Here is a 23,757-nt window from a genome sequence, read left to right as displayed (position 1 = left end):
CCCTTTCAGTGTCTTTTGATGTCGTTTTGATCCTGTGTACAAGATATCTTTGATATCTGCATAAATTTCCAAGTACGTGGCTGTTCCCATCAAATACAGCTCATAATGCAGCTGAGGCTTGTCAAATTCAACTAAGAAAGAAATGGTTAACCTCAGTAGCGGGTGGCGTCTGACTTAAATCAGGCAGTGATACTTCCTGCTTTAACTGGGAATGCTTCCTTCCATGATTGGTCCATCTCCTGATCCTTTGCTTGCAGTTGAGTAGCCTATTATAGGTCTTCAAAACAGTAACGAGATCCACACTGAACTGAGAATGTGCTCCCTCTCATGAGCTATCAAATAATCGAATCTGTCAGACTTGATAAGGTGAGATTGTATCAAAAGATTCATAACCAAGTAAATTAGCAAAGCATTGACCAGGATTTCTTGGAAATTTCCTGTAAATTAGCAAAACCAATAAATTAGCATTCTTGTTCAGGATTTTTTACAAGTTTCACCAGCGAGCCTTTTTAATTCCCGGATTTCTCATTGATTTTTTTGGATTCACCCCTTTCTCTTGGTGTAGAATAAGAATAGGTGTAGAATAGAATTTATCATGTAAAAAAAAAGGCAAACCATTGGCCCTTTGTCTAATGACTAGAAAGAGCCCTTTTAAAGTATGAGACAAGAGTGCTTCTTGTTTTTAAAAAATTCTATAATTTTTGCTCTTAAATTTAGAGATTGCAGTCGTGCATTTTTTTGGTCTGGTAAAAAAAAAATTAGCATGAGTTTAAGTGGATGAAATTCAACATCTCTAGAAAATCTCTGATAATCTACAAGAGAAGATTCCTTTTTTTTTTTTCTGCCCCCAATCTCCAATTCTCAACTGGAGGCTTCTTTTTTTATTTTTTTCAGCTTTTTATTTTTATTTTTTTAATTTGAGAAGTCTGGAGCAACGTCATAAAAGAGAATCCCAACTATTAAAGCTCGGAATATCACATGGTCCATCAACCTATGGTTTGATAACCAAGTCGGTTATTAACCGACCCGGATTCCCCCACCAACAGCTGCGTGTGAATTATACAGAGAAACCACGCGCCTCAGAATCATTCCACAGTCTTTCTGAGCTCAATTTCAGCAAAGAAGAGAAATCGAAAAACTACGCATTTCATTTTGATCCTGTCCATCTGAGATAGCAATAAAACCCAAAAAATGGGGCTGGGTTTACTCGCCTCCCGGAATCTCCTGCGATCCGGAAAACTCCGGCCAGGAAACTTCACTCCTCTCCTCCGCCGCTCCATCGTCTCCACCAGTGAGCTCCAAAATGCCGAAGCAGCCCAAGCCCAGCCGGATTCTCCCCCGCCGGATCTTCCGAAGAGAACTCCCGTCGGCGGGGCCCGAGTCCACTTCCCCAACCCGGAAGACGCTATCGAAGTCTTCGTAGATGGATATCCTGTTAAAATCCCTAAGGGTATGACAGTCCTTCAGGCCTGCGAGATCGCCGGCGTCGACATTCCTCGTTTTTGCTACCATAGCCGCCTCTCTATTGCCGGAAATTGCCGTATGTGCCTCGTTGAAGTCGAAAAGTCCCCCAAGCCTGTCGCCTCTTGCGCCATGCCTGCTCTTCCTGGTAAACTAAACTAGTTGATAATTGAATTAATTTTTTGGTGATTTTATCGCTAAAATGGATTTATTACGAACGAAAAATTTAGGTTTCTCGCTACTTAATATGAGAAAATTGTGGACTTTAGGATTTAATGTTAATGTGTGAGGATTGGTGCTTTATAATTTAAGAAAAGAAAAAGAAAAAGTTGTTTGCTTTCGTTGAGCTTGAGCTGGATGTTGCATTCTTGAGAAACTAATTGCTTAATTTTGAGCTATGGATGATTCTGTTATGGAGAGTTATACTTTTTAGCTTTGATTAAATTTTCTTCGGCAGTTGCCAGGGACAAAGGACGGGAAAAAAAACATTTTGTTTGGTTGCTTGTTGGTTGCGTATTGATTTTGATGATGTTTTTGCAGGGATGAAGATTAAGACAGACACACCTCTTGCCAAGAAGGCACGAGAAGGAGTTATGGAATTTTTGCTGATGAATCATCCGTTGGATTGCCCAATTTGTGATCAAGGTGGGGAATGTGATCTCCAGGATCAGTCTATGGCTTTTGGTTCTGACCGGGGTCGTTTTACTGAAACAAAGAGGTCTGTGGTTGATAAGAATCTGGGTCCATTGGTCAAGACTGTCATGACTAGGTGCATTCAATGTACAAGGTATGCACAAGAGACTGTATGTTTTTCCATGGCACATTTAATCTAGATAACTTGTCACACCTTCAAATCCATGTCAATTGTATTCTAGTGATTCTTGGATTATGACGAGGTCCTAAGATTATGGTTCCGTTTGATAAAATTGAATCTGAATTCTGAATTCTGAAATTTGAATACTGAAACAATTAATTTGCTGAATTTTAAGCACTGAAAAGAAATATATGAATGTCTGAGTTTTAATGCTATACTTATTTATACTGTTTGATAAATATTAATAACTGAATGCTTAATAAGTTTGATTTGATAATTTTGCCCTTATATCTTTTCATTCAAAAAAGAAATAGAACCTATGATTTAATTAGTTTAAAATTGTTGGGTATGAAAATGACAATATTTATTTTTAAATCAAATTAATATAAAAGATGAAATATATTGTATGAGGAGTATGGAAAAGATGTGAAAGTCATTAAAAAGGGAGAAAAGAGAAACAGAAAACCGTTGGATAGAGAATATCAAGTTATTTAATTAGATAAGAATTTTGAACATAATTAACAAACAACGGTAGATTTGGTAGATAAGATAAGGTAGTTGAAGTAATTATATTGATTCTTATCAGAATTAAGCATTCAATTAGAATTCTTGTACTGAAAAAAATACACACAAGTTCAGTACTGCTTAACAAGTTCGGTAGATGGATTTTCATTTATCAAACACTCAAAACATCTAAAAAGGTTCCGTTTAAGCACTTTTGTATGTTATCAAACAGGCCCTATGTCTAACTTGATAATACCGTAAGTAGCACTTTGTCTAGTTATGGCAGATCCTATAATATTCTCAGTCAGATGACTTTTTGTGTAACAAGATAACAATAGAACATAATTGCAATTGGACAGACAAAAATTGTGTAAATTACTTACAATGGTGGCATCACAATAAATAAGTCTGCAGTTACTATTGAACGACCAACTTGCTGTCATTTGGCTACCAAAATGTATCTCTGTTCTTTTTCAAAAAAAAAAAAAAAACTAACTGATAGATGTGTTCTCATTGATTTGTATGTATTGCTTGTTTTGATCTTAATGCTTATGTGGTAGGATTTAACATCTCTGAGCTGGTGGCGTTGTTTCTTGCTGAGGAATAGCAGTTTGTTCATTCCTCTTTTCTTTCATTGTCTATTTTAGAACTCATTCAATATTATATTCTTTTTGTTATTAACTGGATTCTTAGATAGTCTAAGCTGAGAATACTTGTGAGCTTGAGGACAGATGCCAATAGACGGATGAACTTTGGGAAATGGAGGTGTCATCTTTTCTCCCTAGTGCCAAACAAATTCTTAGAAATGACTTTTAAAGTTTAAGATGTATTTTTTTTTTCAGACGAATGCTGAATAATTTCATATTGCATTGCACTGTTTTTACCTATTTCGTCATGTGGCTTGAATTGTCCTTTAACATGTTCAATGCTCATAAACAGGTGTGTAAGATTTGCGACTGAAATAGCTGGGGTTCAGGATCTTGGCATGTTGGGTCGTGGCAGTGGGGAAGAAATTGGAACTTATGTGGAAAGACTCATGACAAGTGAACTTTCAGGAAATGTAATTGATATTTGTCCTGTCGGTGCTCTAACCTCAAAACCTTTTGCCTTTAAAGCTCGAAATTGGGAATTAAAGGGAACGGAAAGCATTGATGTTACAGATGCCGTTGGTTCAAACATTCGGATTGATAGCAGAGGCCCAGAGGTTATGCGTATTTTGCCACGATTAAATGAGGTACTTTAAATTAGCCTTGTTATGATGCTTTTGGTCATATCTGCAACTAGTCATAGGTTTGACTACCCTGTGCTTCATTTTCTCATATAGGATATCAATGAAGAATGGATATCAGACAAAACACGTTTCTTTTATGATGGACTAAAGAGACAGAGGTTAAATGACCCCATGATTCGTGGTCCAGATGGACGCTTCAAGGCAGTGAGTTGGCGTGATGCTCTTGCTGTGGTTGCTGAGGTCATCCACCTAGTCAAGCCCAGTGAAATTGTTGGAGTTGCTGGTAAGCTGTCTGATGCAGAATCCATGATGGCATTGAAGGATTTCTTAAACAAAATGGGGTCAAATAATGTTTGGTGTGAGGGTAATGGCCCAAGTCCAAATGCTGACATCCGCTCTGGTTACATTATGAACACTAGCATCAGTGGCTTGGAGAAGGCAGATGTTTTTCTCTTGGTTGGTACTCAGGTAATGTTCTTCAGCTGTTAATGCATGTGCACTTAACATCACGTAAGTTACTTAGCTATGTGGGTAATCTGTAAAGAATTTACATGATATGCATATCTGCATGTGTTTGTGGGGGCTGTCTGTATGATCTTCCTCTTCCCAAGAACAAGAAAATATTTTGTTAAGAGATGATCATGAGCACCTCAGATGTTAGTTATTGCTTGATCAGATAGAAAGGTCAGTCTGGAATTATGTAAATAATTTTGTTCCTGTAGAGAACCTTATAAATGCTGGTTATTTGATAAATGAAGACTTATGGAAGATTGATGGCTGCTTTTGAAATTTTTTCTTTTTGGGTTGTCATTAACCGAAGTTTAGGGAGGTTACATCTGCCTCAAATGCTGGAGCACATTTATTTTTGTCTAATCCCCTTTTAGACCACTATTCAGAACCAAAATTTTACTCTTAATGTTTCTCATATAATTTTCAGTCGCAATTTAAGAGTATACTATAATTGCAATATAAAATTAAACACTTACTGCACCCTGAAGCCTCTCACTTTCCTTTATCTGTACTCTTATTTTAAACAAGAGTTTTATGCAGCCAGCTGAGCATACGTCTTTCAAAGATTTTCTTGATTTCTGATGTCATGAATTCTCTCATATGAATCGGACTCTTTTTTTTTTTTTTAATGGGACTGCTGTTTTGCTGCTTATTGATGACCTTATGCATGTCTTTTGAATCTTGTAAGATTATTCAGTTGTAATGCAGCTGCAGTTGAAGGTTTTTCTCTCTGATTGTCGTAATAACTGGCATTTTTTTAACATGGATTTTAATAGCTGTCTGACTTGTCATGCTCTTTTCTTTGCCATCCCATATGCATAATTTTTGGCTCTGTAACCAATGCTTATTGTTTATGATGTTCTCAGCCAAGGGTTGAAGCTGCTATGGTGAATGCTAGAATTCGGAAAACTGTTCTAGCTGCCCAAGCTAAGGTGGGCTATGTTGGTCCTGCAACAGACTTAAACTATGATCATGAACATCTTGGTACAGGTCCTCAAACACTTAAAGAAATTGCTGATGGTCGCCATCCTTTCTCTTCAACATTGATACATGCCAAGAACCCTTGCATCATTGTTGGTGCTGGGGTTTTTGAGAGGAATGACAAGGATGCAATTTTCTCACTTGTTGAGACTATTGCAGAAAGTGCAGAGGCTGTTAGACCCGATTGGAACGGGCTTAATGTGTTGCTATTAAATGCTGCTCAAGCTGCAGCTCTTGACCTTGGACTTGTTTCAGAATCTGGTAGTAGCATTGAATCTTCCAAATTTATTTATTTGATGGGTGCTGACGATGTGAACTTGGAGAAAATTCCCGAGGATGCCTTTGTGGTTTACCAAGGACACCATGGAGATCGTGGTGTCTATCGTGCAAACATAATTCTTCCATCATCAGCCTTTTCTGAGAAAGAGGGCACATATGTTAATACAGAAGGGTGTGCTCAAACTACTGTACCAGCAGTACCCACTGTAGGTGATGCTAGGGATGATTGGAAAATAATTAGAGCATTGTCTGAGGTGGCAGGCGCATGTCTACCCTATGATTCCCTCACTGCTATCAGATCTCGGATGAGGACTGTAGCACCAAATCTACTGAATACTGATGAGAGACAACCTGCAATATTTTCTTATTCTTTGAAGCCTGAGTCACGCCAGGAGATGAGCACTGTTCCATTTGGAACAGCAGTGGAGAATTTTTACATGACTGATTCAATCACTAGGGCGTCCAAGGTAATGGCTCAATGCAGCGCATCATTGTTGAAGAAATGAGCTCTGGAAAGCGATGGACTTGAAATAAGGGTGTCAGTTCACGTTTTGCTGTTTGGCTTCTGTATCCTAAATTTACGCCATCTAGGATTCTTTGTTCGTCAAGGAAATAGAGAGGATCAAGGAAAAAGAATGAACTACAATGCCGTAGCGGAATTTTCTCATAAATGGCAAACCAGCTTTGGCAATCTTTTGTACCTTTCTGTAATTTTAATCAGCATCCAGCATATGGTGAATCCAAAGTTACACTGGCCTTGGTTTACATTTTTGGCTCCATGATATTTTGTTCTTTCTAGCTTTTTTATTTCTAAACTTTTCAGTCGTGCGGCAAAGGTTGTCAACATACAATGATAAAGGAAGTAAAATCTCAATAGTGTGCTGGAAATCATCCGAGATGGATTCTACAGTTGCAATGCCATTAAGTTTTTATTCTTCCGTAATGGTAAATGTTATTATCTAATTGCGGATGACGTTCACAAAATGCTTTCGCTTGTCATAGTGGCTTGGCTCCTGCTTTCTTGCTCATCCCCGTTGTAGGTTGAGGAAGAATTACAGGTTTTGGCAGCATTTAAGTTGTGTGCTTTTGTCATGTCATTGCAATAATTCCGAGCTCGACTGTAAGATATGTGTATTTCCTAGGAAAGAGTACGGGGATGTATGAAGTGCTTGAAGCGGGATAAAATTTTTGGCGACCTCATTGTTAGTTATAAATGTCAGAAATGGTGGCGAGCATATTGATTTTCTTTTCTTGCCAATCATTTTGTATTGTTTTTATTATTGGATGTCTTGTATCAACTGAAAAGAAGCTCATTAGCAGCGGCCGAGGTTGTAAATGACTAAGCAACATCATACTGGTGTTTTACCCCTTAAATCGAATTCAGCTGAGGTTGAAACTCTTGATCATAATTTCCAGTACTCATGCTGCGGCTAATATGTAAGTTATACTTGATCGAAACAATAATTACTCGTACAAGATGATATCTGGATGAGACATATTATGCTGGAACAGAATATTTGCAACTCACCAACCGCTTTTGGAGAATATTTCATGCAATCACCCATGTTACAGAGGCAAGCCCAATAATTTCTGCCAGAAGCTTGCAGCCACGATTTATGCAAGGTTGCAATAGTACTAGCATAATTTCTTAAGCCAACTGTGCACCATCTTCAAGGTTAGTTTGCTGGCTGAACTTGACATTGGCCTGATAGGCTGATCATTGTGAACGTTTCCCCATCCATTGCATCCCAAGTAAGACGGGCAAAAAGCTTCAAGTCCACTCTTATGTACTGTAAATTAAGGCGCTAGGCGTGCATTATTCTGCTAAAACAAGTATATGCCATATACAATTAGCTAGGATGATGCACAAAGAAAGTAGCGTAGCGTATACGTCTGATAGAATCTAGATTTTTCCTCCAACGAAAAGCTAATTACCCAAAGCAGATCCTCAAAGCATGTAACTTTGAGCAAGTGGCAGACCAAGCATCGCAAAAGCTGCAGATATACTACTACTATGATTTTCTGTACCTTAAGGAGCATTAGGCTGTCACCTTTTCTAGTTTCTGTCCAGCTGAGAAGCCTTCCTGCCTTTTCCTGCAACGTGGGATAGATAAACGCTGTAATGTCAAGTTCACTACTTCTGTAACTAGAAAGAAATTGTAGGACCAAAAGACACAGCAAAAGAAAGCTTTAACAGGATCTTTAATATCAAATACACTGCACCAGGGAACCAAATTGCTAATCACAGTATGGAGTACTTTACCTTGGCTTGAAACATCGCTACGACATAACAGAATTCTATATGACCCTCACATAAAGCACTGGAAACCTTTCCTCTTTATCAATATTCTTGACACAAAACAGCGCACATGCCAAATATCAACTAAACACCAAAACTCTTTCACATGTATATTTGATACTTGATACTACAACAAAACAATATGAAAAGCAACATCAGCCTCCAAGCAGTGCGAGCAATTATCTGAAGTTTGCACGCCATAGTCTTTTTACTGACTTGCACAAGATACCAAAATGATCTCGCACTCTCTTCAATTTCTCACAATCTAGTTAAAGTCTCACCATAACATTTTGCCACTAACATTAATCTTGTTGATTTTACCACTCTCACCATAAATTCCCGCCACAAATATTAATCTTGTCTGTTGACCAGGCCAATCCCTCTTAATTAAACATTTCTACAGCTGCAAATACACATTAGATGAGTAGCCTACCTTAATTGCTCAATCATTTCAGCTTATCAATGCGGACCAGGGGCACTTATGGTTGGAGATTTTGTACAATTGTTGTACTGTCTACACTATATCGTGTACTCTTACATAACTTTATTGTACTCAAATTTTATTCATGTACACCATTTCAAAGCATAAAATACACCTGTCCCTGTAAGCATACAATCACATTATACATGCAGTACACCAACCATACCTGACTGGACCTAAGCCAACCGTACCTGCCCCATTCCCCATCAATGCAGATCAACAATTTGCCTGTTTGGTGAAAGAGACATGCCCCTAGAAAGTTTTTTTCATATGCTATTGGAAAAAATCTTGGCATTTGGCAATCAAAACAAACAATAAATGGGCAAAAATTAACAAATACGGAACTTCAACAATTTTTTTTTTGGGTCAAAACTTCAACAAATTTTAAATGTTTACATCTTACAACCTTTTTTTTCACGTAACAATTAATTAAGAGACTAATCCCTAATAGGCAGACATCTCTCCCCACCCCCCCAAAACCCACAAAAAAAAAATCATTGCATGTGATACTCATTTGAGGTAAAGCAAGCATTTTGAACAATTCCACCCATAAATCTAAGACTTCAACTTACCCTTGCAAACTATCCAGTGATAGCAGTCTATCATTATAAAGACACAAGTTAATTGTAATTCTGCTATCCCCAAAGATAACAAGATCAAACAGACAAAACAGATAAAAGAGCCTGAAAGTTACAGTTAAACACATTTGACTTACTGCTCATACAATTTGATTAGTGACCTTGGCCTTTCATAACCACCTTCATTCTCTTGTTGTCTTGGTTTTCCTGGATTTCTTGATTCTGGTTTCCAGTTAGCTTTGGTCAATGATTCACCAAGAAGTTCTGCAATGTCTACCGCCATTGCCTCAACCTTCTTGACATAGGGAAATTTCTCCTCTTCAAAATGGTTAGACAACCACAAATACATGGACAATACTTGATGCTTAGTCTCAAGGTCCAAGAGCTCTGAATCATTACGTGCAATACATTTTGGCATGCCCATTGCAATATTGACAGGGACCTTATGTGCATATGATGACGCAAACCTCAGAAGATGGTACATTGCTTTCGGATCTCTAATATTAACAGGGGCAAAGCAAAAATTGAAACGATCTTCCAGAGATAGCCCTTGGACCTTCTCTAACATATTTGCAATTTTCTTTATATGGTGATGGTGGCACAGAAAGTAAGACCCATCTAACCTGCAATTTTCGGCAAACTTTTCAAGTAGCTGTGCAAAAGTAACATCTGGAAATTGGCCAGCAAATAGCTCGACCTGTTCAAAGAAAGGAAAGAGACCAACTTTCTTAACTTCGTCAAATGGCTTCTTCAAGCACTCAATCAAGTAGTCCAAATCTTCAAGGTGCAAAGTGGTAGTTAGACCCTCAGGGTAGCGACTCCCTCTTCGGCCAGCTCTTCCAGCAATCTGCTTCACCTGGGAAGCTGGAACTGGAACAGTCTTATCACCATTGTACTTTGAGAGACTATAGAACACAACCCTTCTAATATGAAGATTCAAACCCATTCCCACAGCATCACTTGCGACCAAGATGTCATATTCATTATTGTCATCATTAAACAAGTTGGCTTGCTGTCTACGGGTCTCTGGTGGCAGCGCACCATATATGACACAGCAACGGTGTTTTGTGTACTTCTCAATTGCTAATTTCACTTCAAAAATCTCTCTCCTGGAAAATGCAACAATACAATCCCCAGATTTCACATTTTTCAAGTCTCCCAAAAGGGTCTTCGCCTCAACAACCAGTGGCTTAAACCTGTCATAACGTTGTTCAACCAACTCATCCCCAGTCTCAGAGCAAATCTTTCTAACAATGTTTAAAACACTTGGATCGCCACATAAATGTATCTCATCAGCCTTCAATCCAAGCAAAGCCCTCGTCCATGCATCACCTCTAGATGGATCTGCCATCATTTGTATCTCATCAATCACGGCCACCTCATACAACTCATCAACCGACACCATCTCAACAGTACAAGCAACATGATTTGAAAATGGGACATATTTTTTCTCTTGCCCAGTTAAGAGACTACAGTAAACCCCTAATGCATTCACCTTATCAAAAACTTCCATAGCCAACAACCTGAGAGGACTGCAATAAATACCCTTTTTTGCTTCCATAAACCTCTGCAAAGCATTATACGTTTTCCCACTATTAGTCGGACCACAGTGATATACAATTTTCCTTTTCATTGCCCTAGCAAATGGAAACCAAGTATGAGGCTTCGTCAAATCAGCTGATTCAACCATACTCCTGAACCTCTTAATTTCATCAGGAAACTCTTCTAAACAAAACTCAACAAAAATTGGAAACAAAAACTTCTCAGCCTCAATACCAGGGCCAAGGAAAACCAAGTACTTCACTATATCAATCTTGCACTTCTTAAAAAAAAAATTACGAAATTTATGGGCGGCTGTAGGAAAAAAAGATGCACCAATGTACACAGCTAAAGCCTGGTTAGAAGCCCAACCAGATTTTGCAAAACCTCTGAAAACCTCAATTAACAGATCCCAATCACTCCTACTCTGCTTATCACTTTTAGAAGCATCTCTAAGCTCTTTATAAATTTCTACCGGATCCCGGCTAGCTATCTGAGCAAAGTTCAATCTTTTCTCAGGCTCTAAATTCTCATTTCCAGGTCCATTTTCATCCAAACCTATATCACTAATACTATCTACTTCTGTAACTTCTGATTCAAGAGCAGGTGCTGAATTCAAATTTGGGGTTCCATTTTCTACTAATGTCGAGAAAGGGTGTCTTTGGAAATTTAAACACCTATAATTAAGTGATTGTGTAAAGTGGGATGGGGAGAATTGAGGTGGGATACAGAATTTTGAATCAGGAGTGAGGAAAGGATGGGAATTTGATGGGTTTGGGGAATCAGCCCGATGGAATCTATTGGGAAGAAGAAAAGCTCTAACCTTGGTGAAATTGTCTCTAGAGGAATACAGATAAAGGAGGTTCCTTGCAGGGCCTCTTGCCATTACCGGGAAAAAAGATAAAGAGTGGTAGAAAGAAAGAAATAATGCGATAACTTACATAGAAGTTAAAGTCAGAGTTTTTTTTTTTTTCAATTAGATAGAAGAAAAAATGTACCTGGTCGGGGGGGAGAACAGGAGAAAATGGAGGGGAAAGCGAGAAATGGTGGTTTATTGTCCAAGTTCTAAAACCCTAAACCCAGCGGGTGGGAGACAAACAGAGCAGATGGGTGGAGCTTGTGAGTCTGAATTTTTTTTTTTCCCTTAACAACTAGCCTTGTTTGGATTGCATTTTTCTGAATTTTTTTAAGAAAAATTACTATAGCAATTTAATATATGTGAAATAAAAAAGTAAGTGAAAAATATATTCATGAAAAACGTAACAATTTTTCAACTGTCCAAACAAGGACGCGCAAGAATATTTTGAAGAAATTTTTTTTTTTTTGCAGACCTATGAATTCACCCTTCAACTGTACTCAAACCTTCACTTTAGTCCTTCAATTTCAAAATGGACACTTCAATCCTCAAACTATGAAACTGACTTCAACAAAATTCATCGACGGAAGTCTGACGTATCTTAAACTTAAGTTGAACAAAATTTATATTTTATGGATTAAAATAAGATAGGTTTTTAATTTAGGGACTAAAGTAAAATAAATTTTATTATTTTTAGAGTTAAAAGTGAATAGATTTATACTTTAAAACTAAAATGTACGATTTTAAATTGTAAATGTTAAAGTAAGAGTTCGAGTATCAAATGATTCAAAGTGGAACAACCCTTCAACTATACTTACTTCTTGTTGTTGTAAGAATAGCACTAACAATTTTGATTTAAAAAGTTACAAGTTGTATATCTAATCTCCTATGTATGTATATACTGAACAACTTTTGTAGTACTAATTTTCATGACTTTTTTTTTTGGGTGACAAAGCCCTAGTAATCACACAACTAGAAGTATTGCCAATGCAGTAATTGTATAGTTAAAAACATTCGCAACAAGGTAATCACACAATTAGAAGCATTGCTAACAAGAATTATTGTGCTAGAAGTCTTATCTCGTGTTGGTACAACTTATCCACAAAATGTATATTTGAGCATTGCTCCAACTTCAACTCCAGCTCCTGATCATGTTTACACGTATACCAGTTTTAGCTTTTCTATACTACTAAAAGAGTTGATAATAGTGCAAAACTACAACCCAATTACTTCTAAGGAACGGTCATTGTGATTAATGAGATGTCGAAGAGAGTTAATGTTCCTTAATGTTGTATTCAAACGCTCTGAAAATTGTCATAAAAAATTGTGTTTGGAGGTGAAAGTCAATGTCTCGAACTCTCAATTCATGTTAAAGATCATGTAGTCTAGTGGTGTAATCTGAAGGTGAAGTGCACTAATGGTGAAATGTTGGGTTAAATGCACAAAAGGTTGGGATGGAGCGCTAAAACAGGTTTAAACCTTTTAGAATGTTTGATGTTTCAGTAGATCAATCAAATTTAGCACTTAGATTCATCAATTTTAATGGTAGAAATAGATTTGATGAAAATTTGACACTCTCTTATTATTGAGGAACCAATTTGAGATTTAAAATATATAAAAGGCCAAAACTAGATATTTGAAATAGATTATGAGCTCTTTAAGTCGTTTACCTATTATTTTCATTCGTCCAATTATTGAAAAACACCAAGTGTGCTAAACGAAATTATGAGAAACTTGAGGGTAAAATTTTTAAATAACCCTCTCAACCCTCCATTTCCTCGGCGAAACAGTAGTATAAGAGCAAGAATAAAAACACACAGGATCCTCAGTGCACTTTTTCAGTGGCAATTCAGTGTCACTTCTATATTTATGCCAAGTGTCTTGTTTATTTAATTTGTCATGTGCTATTTATTTAAATTTTTTCTACCATCACGTGATAAGTGGGATTGGCACTAGATTTGGCACCGAATAGTAGCATAGAGGATCCTAACTGGAATAAAAATCAGTCGCATACCAGAGACATAAGCAGCTTGAAGGGACGCGAGAGCGTTTCGGCAACCTCGTCTTGCGCTGCTCGGAATGTTCCATGGTACTAAGATCTCACCCCCGAAGTCTGTTCATTTTTTTTAGAACTAATTTTCTTAATCTGCTTTTAGGAAAGTACCTTAACCTTTTGATTGATCAGAACCTTCATTTGTTTTTTAGAACTTGTTTATTCTGTCAAAAATTTGTCTTTCCTTACGGTTCTTATGTTGTTTCTGTTGATCTTGTTGTGTATTTTCTTCTCGATTTTTTCATCTTTTTTATTCCTCTAGAAACTTTTGTCGTGGGCTTCTTGCCTTGATACATCTTCCAAGGTAATAGCCTTTGGCTTTCCTGATCGTGTTCTTACTCGCATACACAATGTAGCTCAATCTTTATGTGGAATCCGGCTATTGAATGTCTTCATGCCTGCCCATCATCTTTTGATGCTTTGTTTTGTGATGTTTACTGTTAATTATTAGTTGATATTGAGATGTTTAGCTTATGATTGTCTAGAAGTAGTTTGCTTTGATTTCTGTGTGCAAATTTGACACCTTTCCACAGATTCTTCTTATATTCATATTATTAGGGGACAAATCATCGATCCTAAATGTGAGGGATTGCTGCTGAAGAAGGGATCCTCTGATCGAAGTGGTAGTTTTCTAATCCTTCTTTGACCTGGAGAAAAACATGGGTAAATTCCAGCTTCTGACTGACTTTGCTGGATTTTTTTGAGAAATTTTTTGATTAGTTGGTTTTGGCATTGCATGCATAAATGGCCATATACACTTTTGTCTTAATCAATTTTGTATAGGACATGATGCTGCTGCAGCTAATGGTGATGGTATTTCTATTGCTTCTAAGCGCGGAGTTGATGGGGTTGTAAAGATAGGAGTAATTCAACACTACTAAATTATGATGCTTAGTGTTCATATGGACAGCAGAATGAGGAAGTCACTAGAAGGAACTGTGAAGATGGTGACAATTCAGGAAGCCCTTCAGCATGTATTGATCCCCAGCATGAGGTCAGTGGACATTGTACACATTCAAAGAGGATGAGATTGGCTGACAATGAAGTTCACATCGGTTCAATCTGTCAGGTACCGGTGAAAAAAGCCTGATTAAATTTAAGTGGGGATGGCCGTTCTGCAAGAAGGTGTAGCACTTTCAACTTTACAGAGAGACATGCTGCAGGTTTGTCCTGCCACTGAATTGATTTCTCCAGATTGTTACCGAGTGGCCTTTTTGCACTTCAGACAGAGAATTGAAATACACCAACTACACACACATATAACAATAATGAATATTTAAGTGATACATGATGTATGAATCTATGCTACTTGAGAAATATTGTGTTTATTCTTTCCTCTTTGTTTGGATGGCATTTTTCTGAACTTTTTGTAGAGAAAATTACTGTAGCGATTTGATATATGTGGGGTAAAAAGGTGATTGAAAAATGTATTCACAGAAAACGTAGCAATTTTTCTTTGGAAAATTGCAATCCACCACTTCCATCACTGAATCTTGTAGCCAAGACTAAAATGTAACATTATTTTTTCCTATTCATGAGATCAACCAATTTTTCATAATAATTGGTCCATAGAAATCGCCCTGTACTGGACTCTTAGTTAGGGTTATCACATAGATTGGCTGTTTGATTTTTGTCATACAATTTAGACGTCCTTATAAGGTGATCTGACATGTTCTGAAGATCCAGTAATCCTCTTTCTATTCCTGTATAAAGAATTATCTGATCTGTTGTAGACTTGTGTTTGTGTTGCTTAGACAAACTAGACTGGTTTTCCTATCACCTGCAAGTCCAGCTGTAATTAGATGTTTTTCTTTTTGTATCTTGTTGGTTTTTTATGACGTGGGAATGCAAGTATTGGTGACCTGCTATTTGATTTTTCTGTTACTTATTTTGATTCGGTGTAAAAAAATCAATTCTTTTACATTGGTGTGACTTTTAATTTCTTCAACAGAACATGTCAGATGACTAGAAAACTTGTGGAATGTTCTAAATATGACATTCTTAGAGAAAGTAACAAGCTATTCCTTTGTTTTTTTATTCAAGTCTTTGAAGTTCTTTTCTGGGAGTAATCTTGACACATTATTCTCTAATGCATGTTATGTGATATTGTGGCTGCATAGGGTAGTTTCTAGTTGCATCTGCCTGGTGCTCTTTACTGCACATGTTTCTTCGTCTTTCGCTGTATTTATTGTTGGCTTAATGGGCGTCATTTTTAATGTAATATACGTAATAGATACCATAAGGCCATTGCAATCTTTTACTATGCATTATTGCTTCCATCTCATGAGATCAATTTGTTATCTCTAAGTGTATTATTCCTTTATTATCTTGCCTTTGAGGTTCCATGAGCTGAATTTCATCTTGACTAGCAATCAATCATCTGGGCAAATTCATCGTTTCCACATTTTACCTTTTTTCTTGACCAATCTTAGATTGTGTTAATGATTACCTATGTGTAGGTGATGCTGTTGATGGTATTGCATCTAACACTGGAGTTGGTGATGGTTGTGAAAATGGGAGCAAATATTTAAAACCAAATTATGAAGCGTGTTCACATCCTCCAGGGAAGAATAAGCAGCTCAATGTTTTGGCAAGCATCTCTGAAGAAGTTGGTGATGACCGTACTACTACTGCAGGAAGCAGCTTAACTGCTGAGGTTATTGATCCTGCTCAAGACGCTGCTTTTTGGCAGCATGAATTTTCTGGCCTGTTTAGGTGTTCAAAAAATATGAGATTGGCAGATGACGACATTGAAGTTGGCATCCCTTCTGTTCCTCAAGTATTGGAGCAATCTGCTTCTGGTCTTTGTTCCATACCCTTCTTCTATCCTGGAAAGCTCATGCTTTCTCCATATTGTTGCTATTAATTTGGCTACTTACTGCAGACATATAATATAATAGTTAAAATACACAAGTAGGGAAAAGCACGAACCCATAGTCTTCTTCTTCTTCTTCCTTTTTGGTGGGGGTTAAGTTCTTTTTGAAATAGTTAACACTATGAGGTTAATGATCAATTTTTGTGGTTTGGACAAGAAGAAATATACCTCCTATTTTTGGTCTGACTTGTTAATGATCAAATGCCATAGGCATATCAGGAGATAATTTTGTATACCAAATGTGTTGCTTCATGTCTCCTTCTAGGTTTATATTAGTTTCTTCTGTAGATGTTTATTTGAGACCTTTAGGGCACTTCTAGAAGCCTAGAGGATTTGAGGCTAGTCTTTCTGGGTTCACAAGGAGGGTTTGCTTGATTTGATTATCAAATCGTGCAACAAGGTCCCATAGAAGCCTAAAGATTTCATTATTTGAATATTTGCGTAATATCAAGGTCTAGAAGTGGTGATTACTGTAGATCTCAGTAAGGGACTTTGATATTTCCTCTGCGTCTCTGATTTTTATTTATTCATGTGCATTTTTCCTTATCTAATAGAACATCCTTTTATCTATTCTTTTTGTGTTATCTGGTTGTTGTTTCTTTTGGTTACTTAATTGTATTTGGTCTTTGGCCTAGTTATCACGTGGCCTGCACTTTGCATATTGCCTTACTACCTTGTCTCTGTAGTGTATTTTGATTGGATTATTGTGCTACTTATTTGTTTTTCTAGGCTAAATCTTTTCTGAACTAGTTAGCTTACAAAAATTATTGATTGACACATTCCTGTCAACTTATGAATTGCTTAGATCTTCCCGAAAGGTTGTACCTAATGAGTGCTTGCTGGTAAACAACTTAATAATTTGGGTTTTCCTTTTTTTTTTTAGTTTTTGTTGGGAGGGGGGAGACATATTTCTTTCCATTCATAGATTGACCAATTTTTCCTAATAATTGGTCCAAACTTATTGCACCATATTTATCTTGTGGTAAAGATTGCGTGATAGAAGGCATTTGAGACAAGTAGGTCTGGCAGTTTGGTTTCTTATACCATCTGGATCCCTGATGGGGTGGTTATCTTGTTTCCAGCTTGGAATTTACTTTAAGCTACAGATAAAACGGTCTTCTGTTTGTATCTGGTTGGTTTTGGTGATGGCAGAAGAGCTATCAATTTGGTGACCCGTAGGATAGGATAATTTTATTTGTATCTGCCTCTTCTTCCTTGCTGCACATGTTTCATCTCCTTTCTCTCTAATTTATTTATTTTCTTTTTGCTTTTTCCCATTTTGATGAGTGTGACTTTGTAGGTTGAGTACGTATCTACTCTAGGGCCAGAGTACGTATCTACTCTAGGGCCATTGTACGTTTCTTCTTTTTTTTTCTATGTTTTTCTCTAATGATATCAACTTGATACATCTACTTAAGTGTTTATGTTTGGTATAAAGTGAGATTTATTTTCAAGACACTATCAGCAGAAGTTTTTGTTGAAACTACTGTCAAAAAGAAAAAAATAAAATTTCCATTTTTTTAACCTTTGGGTATTGTTTTACATAGTATTTAATGTGTTATATTACTCTTGGCATGACAATAACCAATCTAACTTTCTCAATATAATGTAATCCTTATGTTTTAAAATTTTATGAAATCCAGCTCATGGTAATGAATCCGACAACAAGACAAGCAATCACAACATGTTCAATCAGATGTGCAGTCGTCAGAGTTCACTTAAGATGATGAATGAAGTTGTGACCAGCAACTTTGATGTTGGTAGTAGTTCAGGAACCTCAAATTCAGTAATAAACGGTTTACATAACGGGGCAGCGTAGGTGGATACTGGCTCTATGGATGAACAGAGTTCTCATGTTCAAGAAACTAAATTGGGTTAGTCTTTTTGTCCAGTTTGCCTCTCCTCCATGATTTGGTTAATGGATGGAAGCATGTGGATGGCTAGCTTTTTTTGAGTACTTATGTTCTGGGGAGCTGATTAGAAACTTTTTTTTTTCTTTAAGGTGACTGTGCAAATGAACAGCAGACTTTGAAGTCGCAAAACTTGGTGGAAGGCTCAGATTATCAAGGGTATGGAAATAGAGACAATGCTACTATCTTAGAGGTACCGATGACCTCCACAATTGTTTGTGATTGTCTGTCTAACTTCTAAGAAGCTTGTGGCAGAAAATATTGAATTAGGGGAAGGAGATATTCCATCCAGCCTTTGATTTCAGCTTTTTTCTCTTACTCAACTAGTCATATTGCTGTAAGGCTATAATAATACTTGAAAAAAAAAATTTAACTATTTTTTCAAACAGGATGTATCGGAAGATTCTTATACTGTTATACTTCCTGTTACTCCCATAACCTATGCCATAGCTGAGCGAAAAGCTTTTCGGGCCAAGGCTCGTGGTGGCAATTGTGATCGCTCGTCGGATGAGGTAATGAAATGCTATTAAATATCATTTGAATTGTCGTGTTCTATAATTGATAAGAGTATATTTTACGTATTTTTAGTGTTCTTTATTAGTTAGTTTTGGTGTGTTTTATTTAATTTTATAAATAATTAACTAAGATTCTAGTGAAAATATGCATTTTGTGGTTTAAAGTATGAAAATTACATTTCTATGGATTTTTATGATAAAAATTTCATATTTTACAGGTTTATTGATTCAATCATCAAATGGAGTGCATTGAGAATATAATTTGATGATTGATGATGGATTAAAGTGATAAAAATAGAATATGAAGTGTGAAAGAAGAAATGCAATTAAAGTCAAAAGGAAGCAAGATGTTCAGTTTTGACACATTTTTGTATTTTGGCTATATCTTGAGCTACATATATTGGATTGAGATGATTCTTGAACCATTTTTGAAGCTAAGAGACAGATCTACATTTGGTATGAGACATCAAAGTCCAATTCAGCTGTTTTCCTGGTCAAAATGTCGAAATACAGAAGTAAAAATCTGCTGCTGAGAGCTGAAAACGCCGAATTGACCAGTCAGTGATATTTTTATCATATCTTGGTCTTCAGAATCCAAATTGGATGATTCTTGAAGCATTGGACAGCTATTTCAAAGGACTACAACTTCTATGTTTTGCACAAGAGCCAATTCAGCCATCATCATAGAGAAAATAGCAGTTGAAGTAGTCAGATTTTGGTCAGAAATAGCTGCTCTCCACTGGTATAGCCTGTTTTTTCCTTCAATAATTCACAGTTATGGATGAACGTATGACAACCAATTAACAGCTGTAAAAAGGATGTTTCAAGCCTCATTTTTTGACTGCATTCATCTATATATAACCATGGACTTGCAAGATTCAATATAACTTGGGAGAAGGCTAGAGAAACCCACCAGAAATGTAGTTTTCACTAGAGTTTTCTTGGTTCATTAGTATAGTATAGGTAGAGTAGTTTATCCATCTTATATTTGTAGTTAGATTTGGATGAAGATTGGAGGAGTAAAGATGAAGAGGTTGATCTCATGTGACAAGGGTGATATCTCTTCTACTATTTTCTCTCTTGTATTGGATTTCATGTTTAATTATAATACAAGTTGGCTTTGTGTTTTTATTATGTTTAGTTAAAATTTATGTCTAGAGTTATGGTTGAACTTGCTATATTTTGTTTGTGATGTTTACTTGGCTACTTGGTGATATTATTTTGAGCAAGTTATTTATCACTTTTGGTTATCTAATCATGATTAATTGGCCATTAATTATGATAATCTTAAGGTGTTAAGTTTGCAATAAAAATTGAAATTTAACACTAGTTCAAAGAAGTGATAAGCGTAGGGAATACACTCACGAAAGTAGAGGTGCACCTATATGGCTTAAGTGACTTGTTTCATGTAATTTCGTAGAAGAAATGAACTTGTAGTTAATTTCATAACCACGAGAGTAGGTTTGGCTTAATTACAAGTATAGTTGATTCACTACGTAAATAGGTTTCACATACATTAGGAAATTACTCCATAACTAGTTAAGATAATAGTATTTACTTAACCGGTAATCTCATTTGCAAGAGTAGTAAGGAATTCCATATCTCTAAGAGTTTTCTAGTGTTATTTTCATAAATTTTATATTTGTGGTAGTCTAAATAATAAAGGAGTTTGAAAAAATCGATAATTGCATTCTTCCTTGTGGGATCGACCCTTAATACCCTATACTCGCTCACGATTCGTATACTTGCGATAAATCGCGTGTGGGGTATTTAGAAATTTATAAATGTAAAACTTGATTGGGATGAGTTTAATATTATATGTATACCCCGCGCACGTCAAGTTTTTGGCGCCGTTGCCGGGGAAGATTTGGCAATATCGGTGTGAAGAGCAACTTTATTAGTTTAAACATTTCATTAGTTATATTGTGAATGTTATTTTCTGTTATTTTTGTGTTTTATGTGTGTATGTGTTTCATTACCTATTTTTCTTACTAATTTTACTTTTGAGGTTGTTTAAAAGTAATTTTAGGTGATGAGAGGGGTAGGTCAATTTGGAGGACAATGCTTGAGAAATGAAAGTTTGGCAATGGATGGTTACCAAGTGCAAAACTCCTTCAACAGAGGTAACCAAGAATTTACTGAATGTATGTCTTTTGAAGATGGTTTAAGGTGCTTAAAGACTAAATTTGATGTTATGATGTTACAAGTTCAAATGGATACAATTATGCATGAAATTGAGCAAGGGAGGAAGGTTAATACTTTTAATTCTTATCATGGAATTTGTGACTTGTGTGGAGGTTATCATGCTTCTAATACATGTAGACAGGTACAAAATGTGGATTATTATGATGAATTAGAGCATTACAATCCTTGTTTTGATCGATATAATGCTAATTGGAGCAATTCTCCTGCTTATGGTTGGGATGATCAATGTACTTATAGTGATTATTCATATTTTTATGATTACCAACCTGCAAGTGTCCAATATGAATCAAAACCATCTTGGAAGTTGGCAATAGAGAAGTTAGCTAATACACCTCTACCTTGGGAGTTAGAAAGTGAACCATTAGCTAATGATTCTAATGCATCTTGGGAGCTAGCTGTAGAAAATTTTTCTAATCAATTTGATTCAGCAATAGAAAAGCTAGCAAATGCAACTTTCGACCGTTTTGATAAGATTGAGGAAAGAATAGATGAATTAACTTCTCACTTTGGTAGAATACATGAGCAATTGAGTGCATTGAGTGAAGTTATTTCCTCTAATAATGTGCAAAATGACCCTATTATGAATGGTGGGAATGTTGTAAGTGAAAATGGATTATATTTTGATCAAAATTATGAATCCAATTTGTGTTTCAATGAGGAAATGTCCATTTCACAAGATAGTACTTTTGGAGCTAATATTGAATCTCAAGAGGTGAGCCTTAACGATTCATTTTTCACCCCTCTTGAGGAATGTGTTGATTGTATAGGTTCTAAAGGTATTATAGCCCAAGAAAGCTATGTAGATGTTCCTTTGGTGAGTACTCAAGTGGTGCATATTCAATGTAATATTTATGACTCACTCGAGATAGGTAAGCTTCTTCCACCTCTCATATCATTTGAACATGTGGCTTTTGCTATTAAGCCATCTTTTAATGATCCACCACGACCAAAATTGGTGGATTATTCATTAACAAAGCCTCCTTGAGAAATGAGGTGCAAAAGTTGAGCCAACGACTATAAACAAAAGCGCTTATTGGGAGACAACCCAATGTTTTAGCTATTTATGCTATTTTGGGGTGATTTTATGTTTAAAGTATGAGTTTGAGTTATTTTATTATTTTTTATTTGCAGGTATCGGAAATGGAAGCAAAAGTGACCAAATGAGATTAATATTACTAATGGTTATCAAATGGAACTCATGAAGCATGGGAGGAAAATGGACAATGTATCTTGAAGCTTCATATTCAATTACAACAATAGGGGAGTATTATTTTCTTTATCTTGATTTTTTTTTTTACACATTGAGGACAATGTGCATGTTAAGTGTGGGGGGAAGAATTGAGATTATATACATTGTATGTGATTGACTTGTTGGTTGCAAATATTGGACTTGTGTTTAAATTCAAAATTTTTTCAAAATCTTGTCCAAATTTACGAATTTGCCCCAAAAAGTTTCAATTTTTTAAATTTTATCCAAAGGGCTTACAAGTTTCATACCATTAGTAGTTCAAATTCCTTCTACGTTTGAGATAAATATATGTGATTTGGAAACTTCTTTTCTCATTTAATTTGGAAATGACTATTATGTGATTATAATTTGTGTACGTATAGGAAAATATATCTTGTAAAGTGGAGAAAATTATGCCTATTTTTTTTGCATATTTATTGACATTTCTTCTCTTTATTGGATTTTATAAGTTAAGTGATAAATATGGTTAATAAGTGCAATACTCTTCTCATGATTATTCTTTTGAGAAAATTATTATTATGTTTGCTATTAAAAAAAAGAAAAAAAGAAAAAAAGATTTGTTCTACTCCAATTATTCTTGTACTTAGTAACCGGGAGTTTTCATCTACAAAAGTCGACTTTCGCGTAAAACGGTATTCGAATTAAAGTATGCAAAGCAATTTGAGTATGTGAAGTGTTGAGTAACCGGTGATCTTCATCTAAAAATGTCGATCCTCGCGTCAAAAGACACTTTCACAACTTAAGTAATATTTAACTATACTATATGAATAAATCCCTCTTTAAATTGGAATAAGAAGATGATCATGAGTTTAGGAAGCATTTTATTGACCATATGAGTTACTTACTTGTAAGATTGAGTAAGGATGAAAAATTGATTTGAATTTGTTATAATGACGGTATAATTGGCTCTCCTTTACTTGATATTATGAGTACTTGAGATTAATTGAATAATTGCATAATGGTTGTTTATCTTGTTTTTGAGAAAATAAAATGAAATGGTGCACATATGTTTATTTTCAGAAATTGAATCATTGTTGGTTTGTATTTTTTATTGCTTGAGGACAAGCAATGGTTCAAGTGTGGGGGTATTCGATAAGAGTATATTTTACGTATTTTTAGTGTGCTTTATTAGTTAGTTTTGGTGTGTTTACTTAATTTTATAAATAATTAACTAAGATTCTAGTGAAAATATGCATTTTGTGGTTTAAAGTATGAAAATTGCATTTCTATGAATTTTTATGATAAAAATTTCATATTTTAAAGGTTTATTGATTCAATCATCAAATGGAGTGCATGGAGAATAATTTGATGATTGATGATGGATTAAAGTGATAAAAATAGAATATGAAGTGTGAAAGAAGAAATGCAATTAAAGTCAAAAGGAAGCAAGATGTTCGGCTTTGACACATTTTTATAT

General features: G+C 35.8%; 2 protein-coding genes across 5 annotated transcripts; one reads left to right on the top strand and one right to left on the bottom strand.

Annotated features, from left to right (window-relative positions):
* The first annotated feature begins 1,060 nt into the window (after positions 1-1,060).
* LOC113777452 (NADH dehydrogenase [ubiquinone] iron-sulfur protein 1, mitochondrial) lies at positions 1,061-6,668 on the top strand. Its single transcript, XM_027322540.1, has 5 exons — positions 1,061-1,609; positions 2,002-2,248; positions 3,719-4,013; positions 4,104-4,478; positions 5,387-6,668. Exons 1-5 carry the CDS (start codon positions 1,192-1,194, stop codon positions 6,284-6,286), a joined length of 2,235 nt encoding a protein of 744 aa, XP_027178341.1. The 5' UTR covers positions 1,061-1,191; the 3' UTR covers positions 6,287-6,668.
* A 467-nt stretch (positions 6,669-7,135) lies between these two features.
* LOC113777399 (DExH-box ATP-dependent RNA helicase DExH18, mitochondrial) lies at positions 7,136-11,699 on the bottom strand. Of its 4 annotated transcripts, none has more exons than XM_027322449.1 (3): positions 9,276-11,699; positions 7,809-7,874; positions 7,136-7,604 (listed from the first exon to the last, which is right to left on the bottom strand). In XM_027322449.1, exons 1-2 carry the CDS (start codon positions 11,561-11,563, stop codon positions 7,820-7,822), a joined length of 2,343 nt encoding a protein of 780 aa, XP_027178250.1. In that variant the 5' UTR covers positions 11,564-11,699; the 3' UTR covers positions 7,136-7,604; positions 7,809-7,819. The 4 variants fall into 4 exon arrangements, with proteins under 4 accessions (XP_027178250.1, XP_027178248.1, XP_027178249.1 ...); XM_027322447.1 differs by having other exon boundaries at positions 7,136-7,601; XM_027322448.1 differs by having other exon boundaries at positions 7,136-7,570.
* Positions 11,700-23,757: the final 12,058 nt, after the last annotated feature.

The sequence above is a fragment of the Coffea eugenioides genome, chromosome 7 (assembly GCF_003713205.1).
Source record: "Coffea eugenioides isolate CCC68of chromosome 7, Ceug_1.0, whole genome shotgun sequence".
Lineage (NCBI taxonomy): Eukaryota > Viridiplantae > Streptophyta > Magnoliopsida > Gentianales > Rubiaceae > Coffea > Coffea eugenioides.
This window is presented reverse-complemented; position numbering and strand designations above follow the sequence as displayed.

Excerpts from the sequence above, each read along its gene's own strand:
- LOC113777452 (XM_027322540.1), top strand. The coding sequence starts at position 1,192 with ATGGGGCTGGGTTTACTCGCCTCCCGGAATCTCCTGCGATCCGGAAAA. Across the intron at positions 1,610-2,001 it reads CGCCATGCCTGCTCTTCCTG|GGATGAAGATTAAGACAGAC; the intron begins GTAAACTAAACT and ends ATGTTTTTGCAG. Across the intron at positions 2,249-3,718 it reads AGGTGCATTCAATGTACAAG|GTGTGTAAGATTTGCGACTG; the intron begins GTATGCACAAGA and ends GCTCATAAACAG.
- LOC113777399 (XM_027322444.1), bottom strand. The coding sequence starts at position 11,563 with ATGGCAAGAGGCCCTGCAAGGAACCTCCTTTATCTGTATTCCTCTAGA. Across the intron at positions 7,875-9,275 it reads CTAATCAAATTGTATGAGCA|GAAAAGGCAGGAAGGCTTCT; the intron begins GTAAGTCAAATG and ends CCCACGTTGCAG.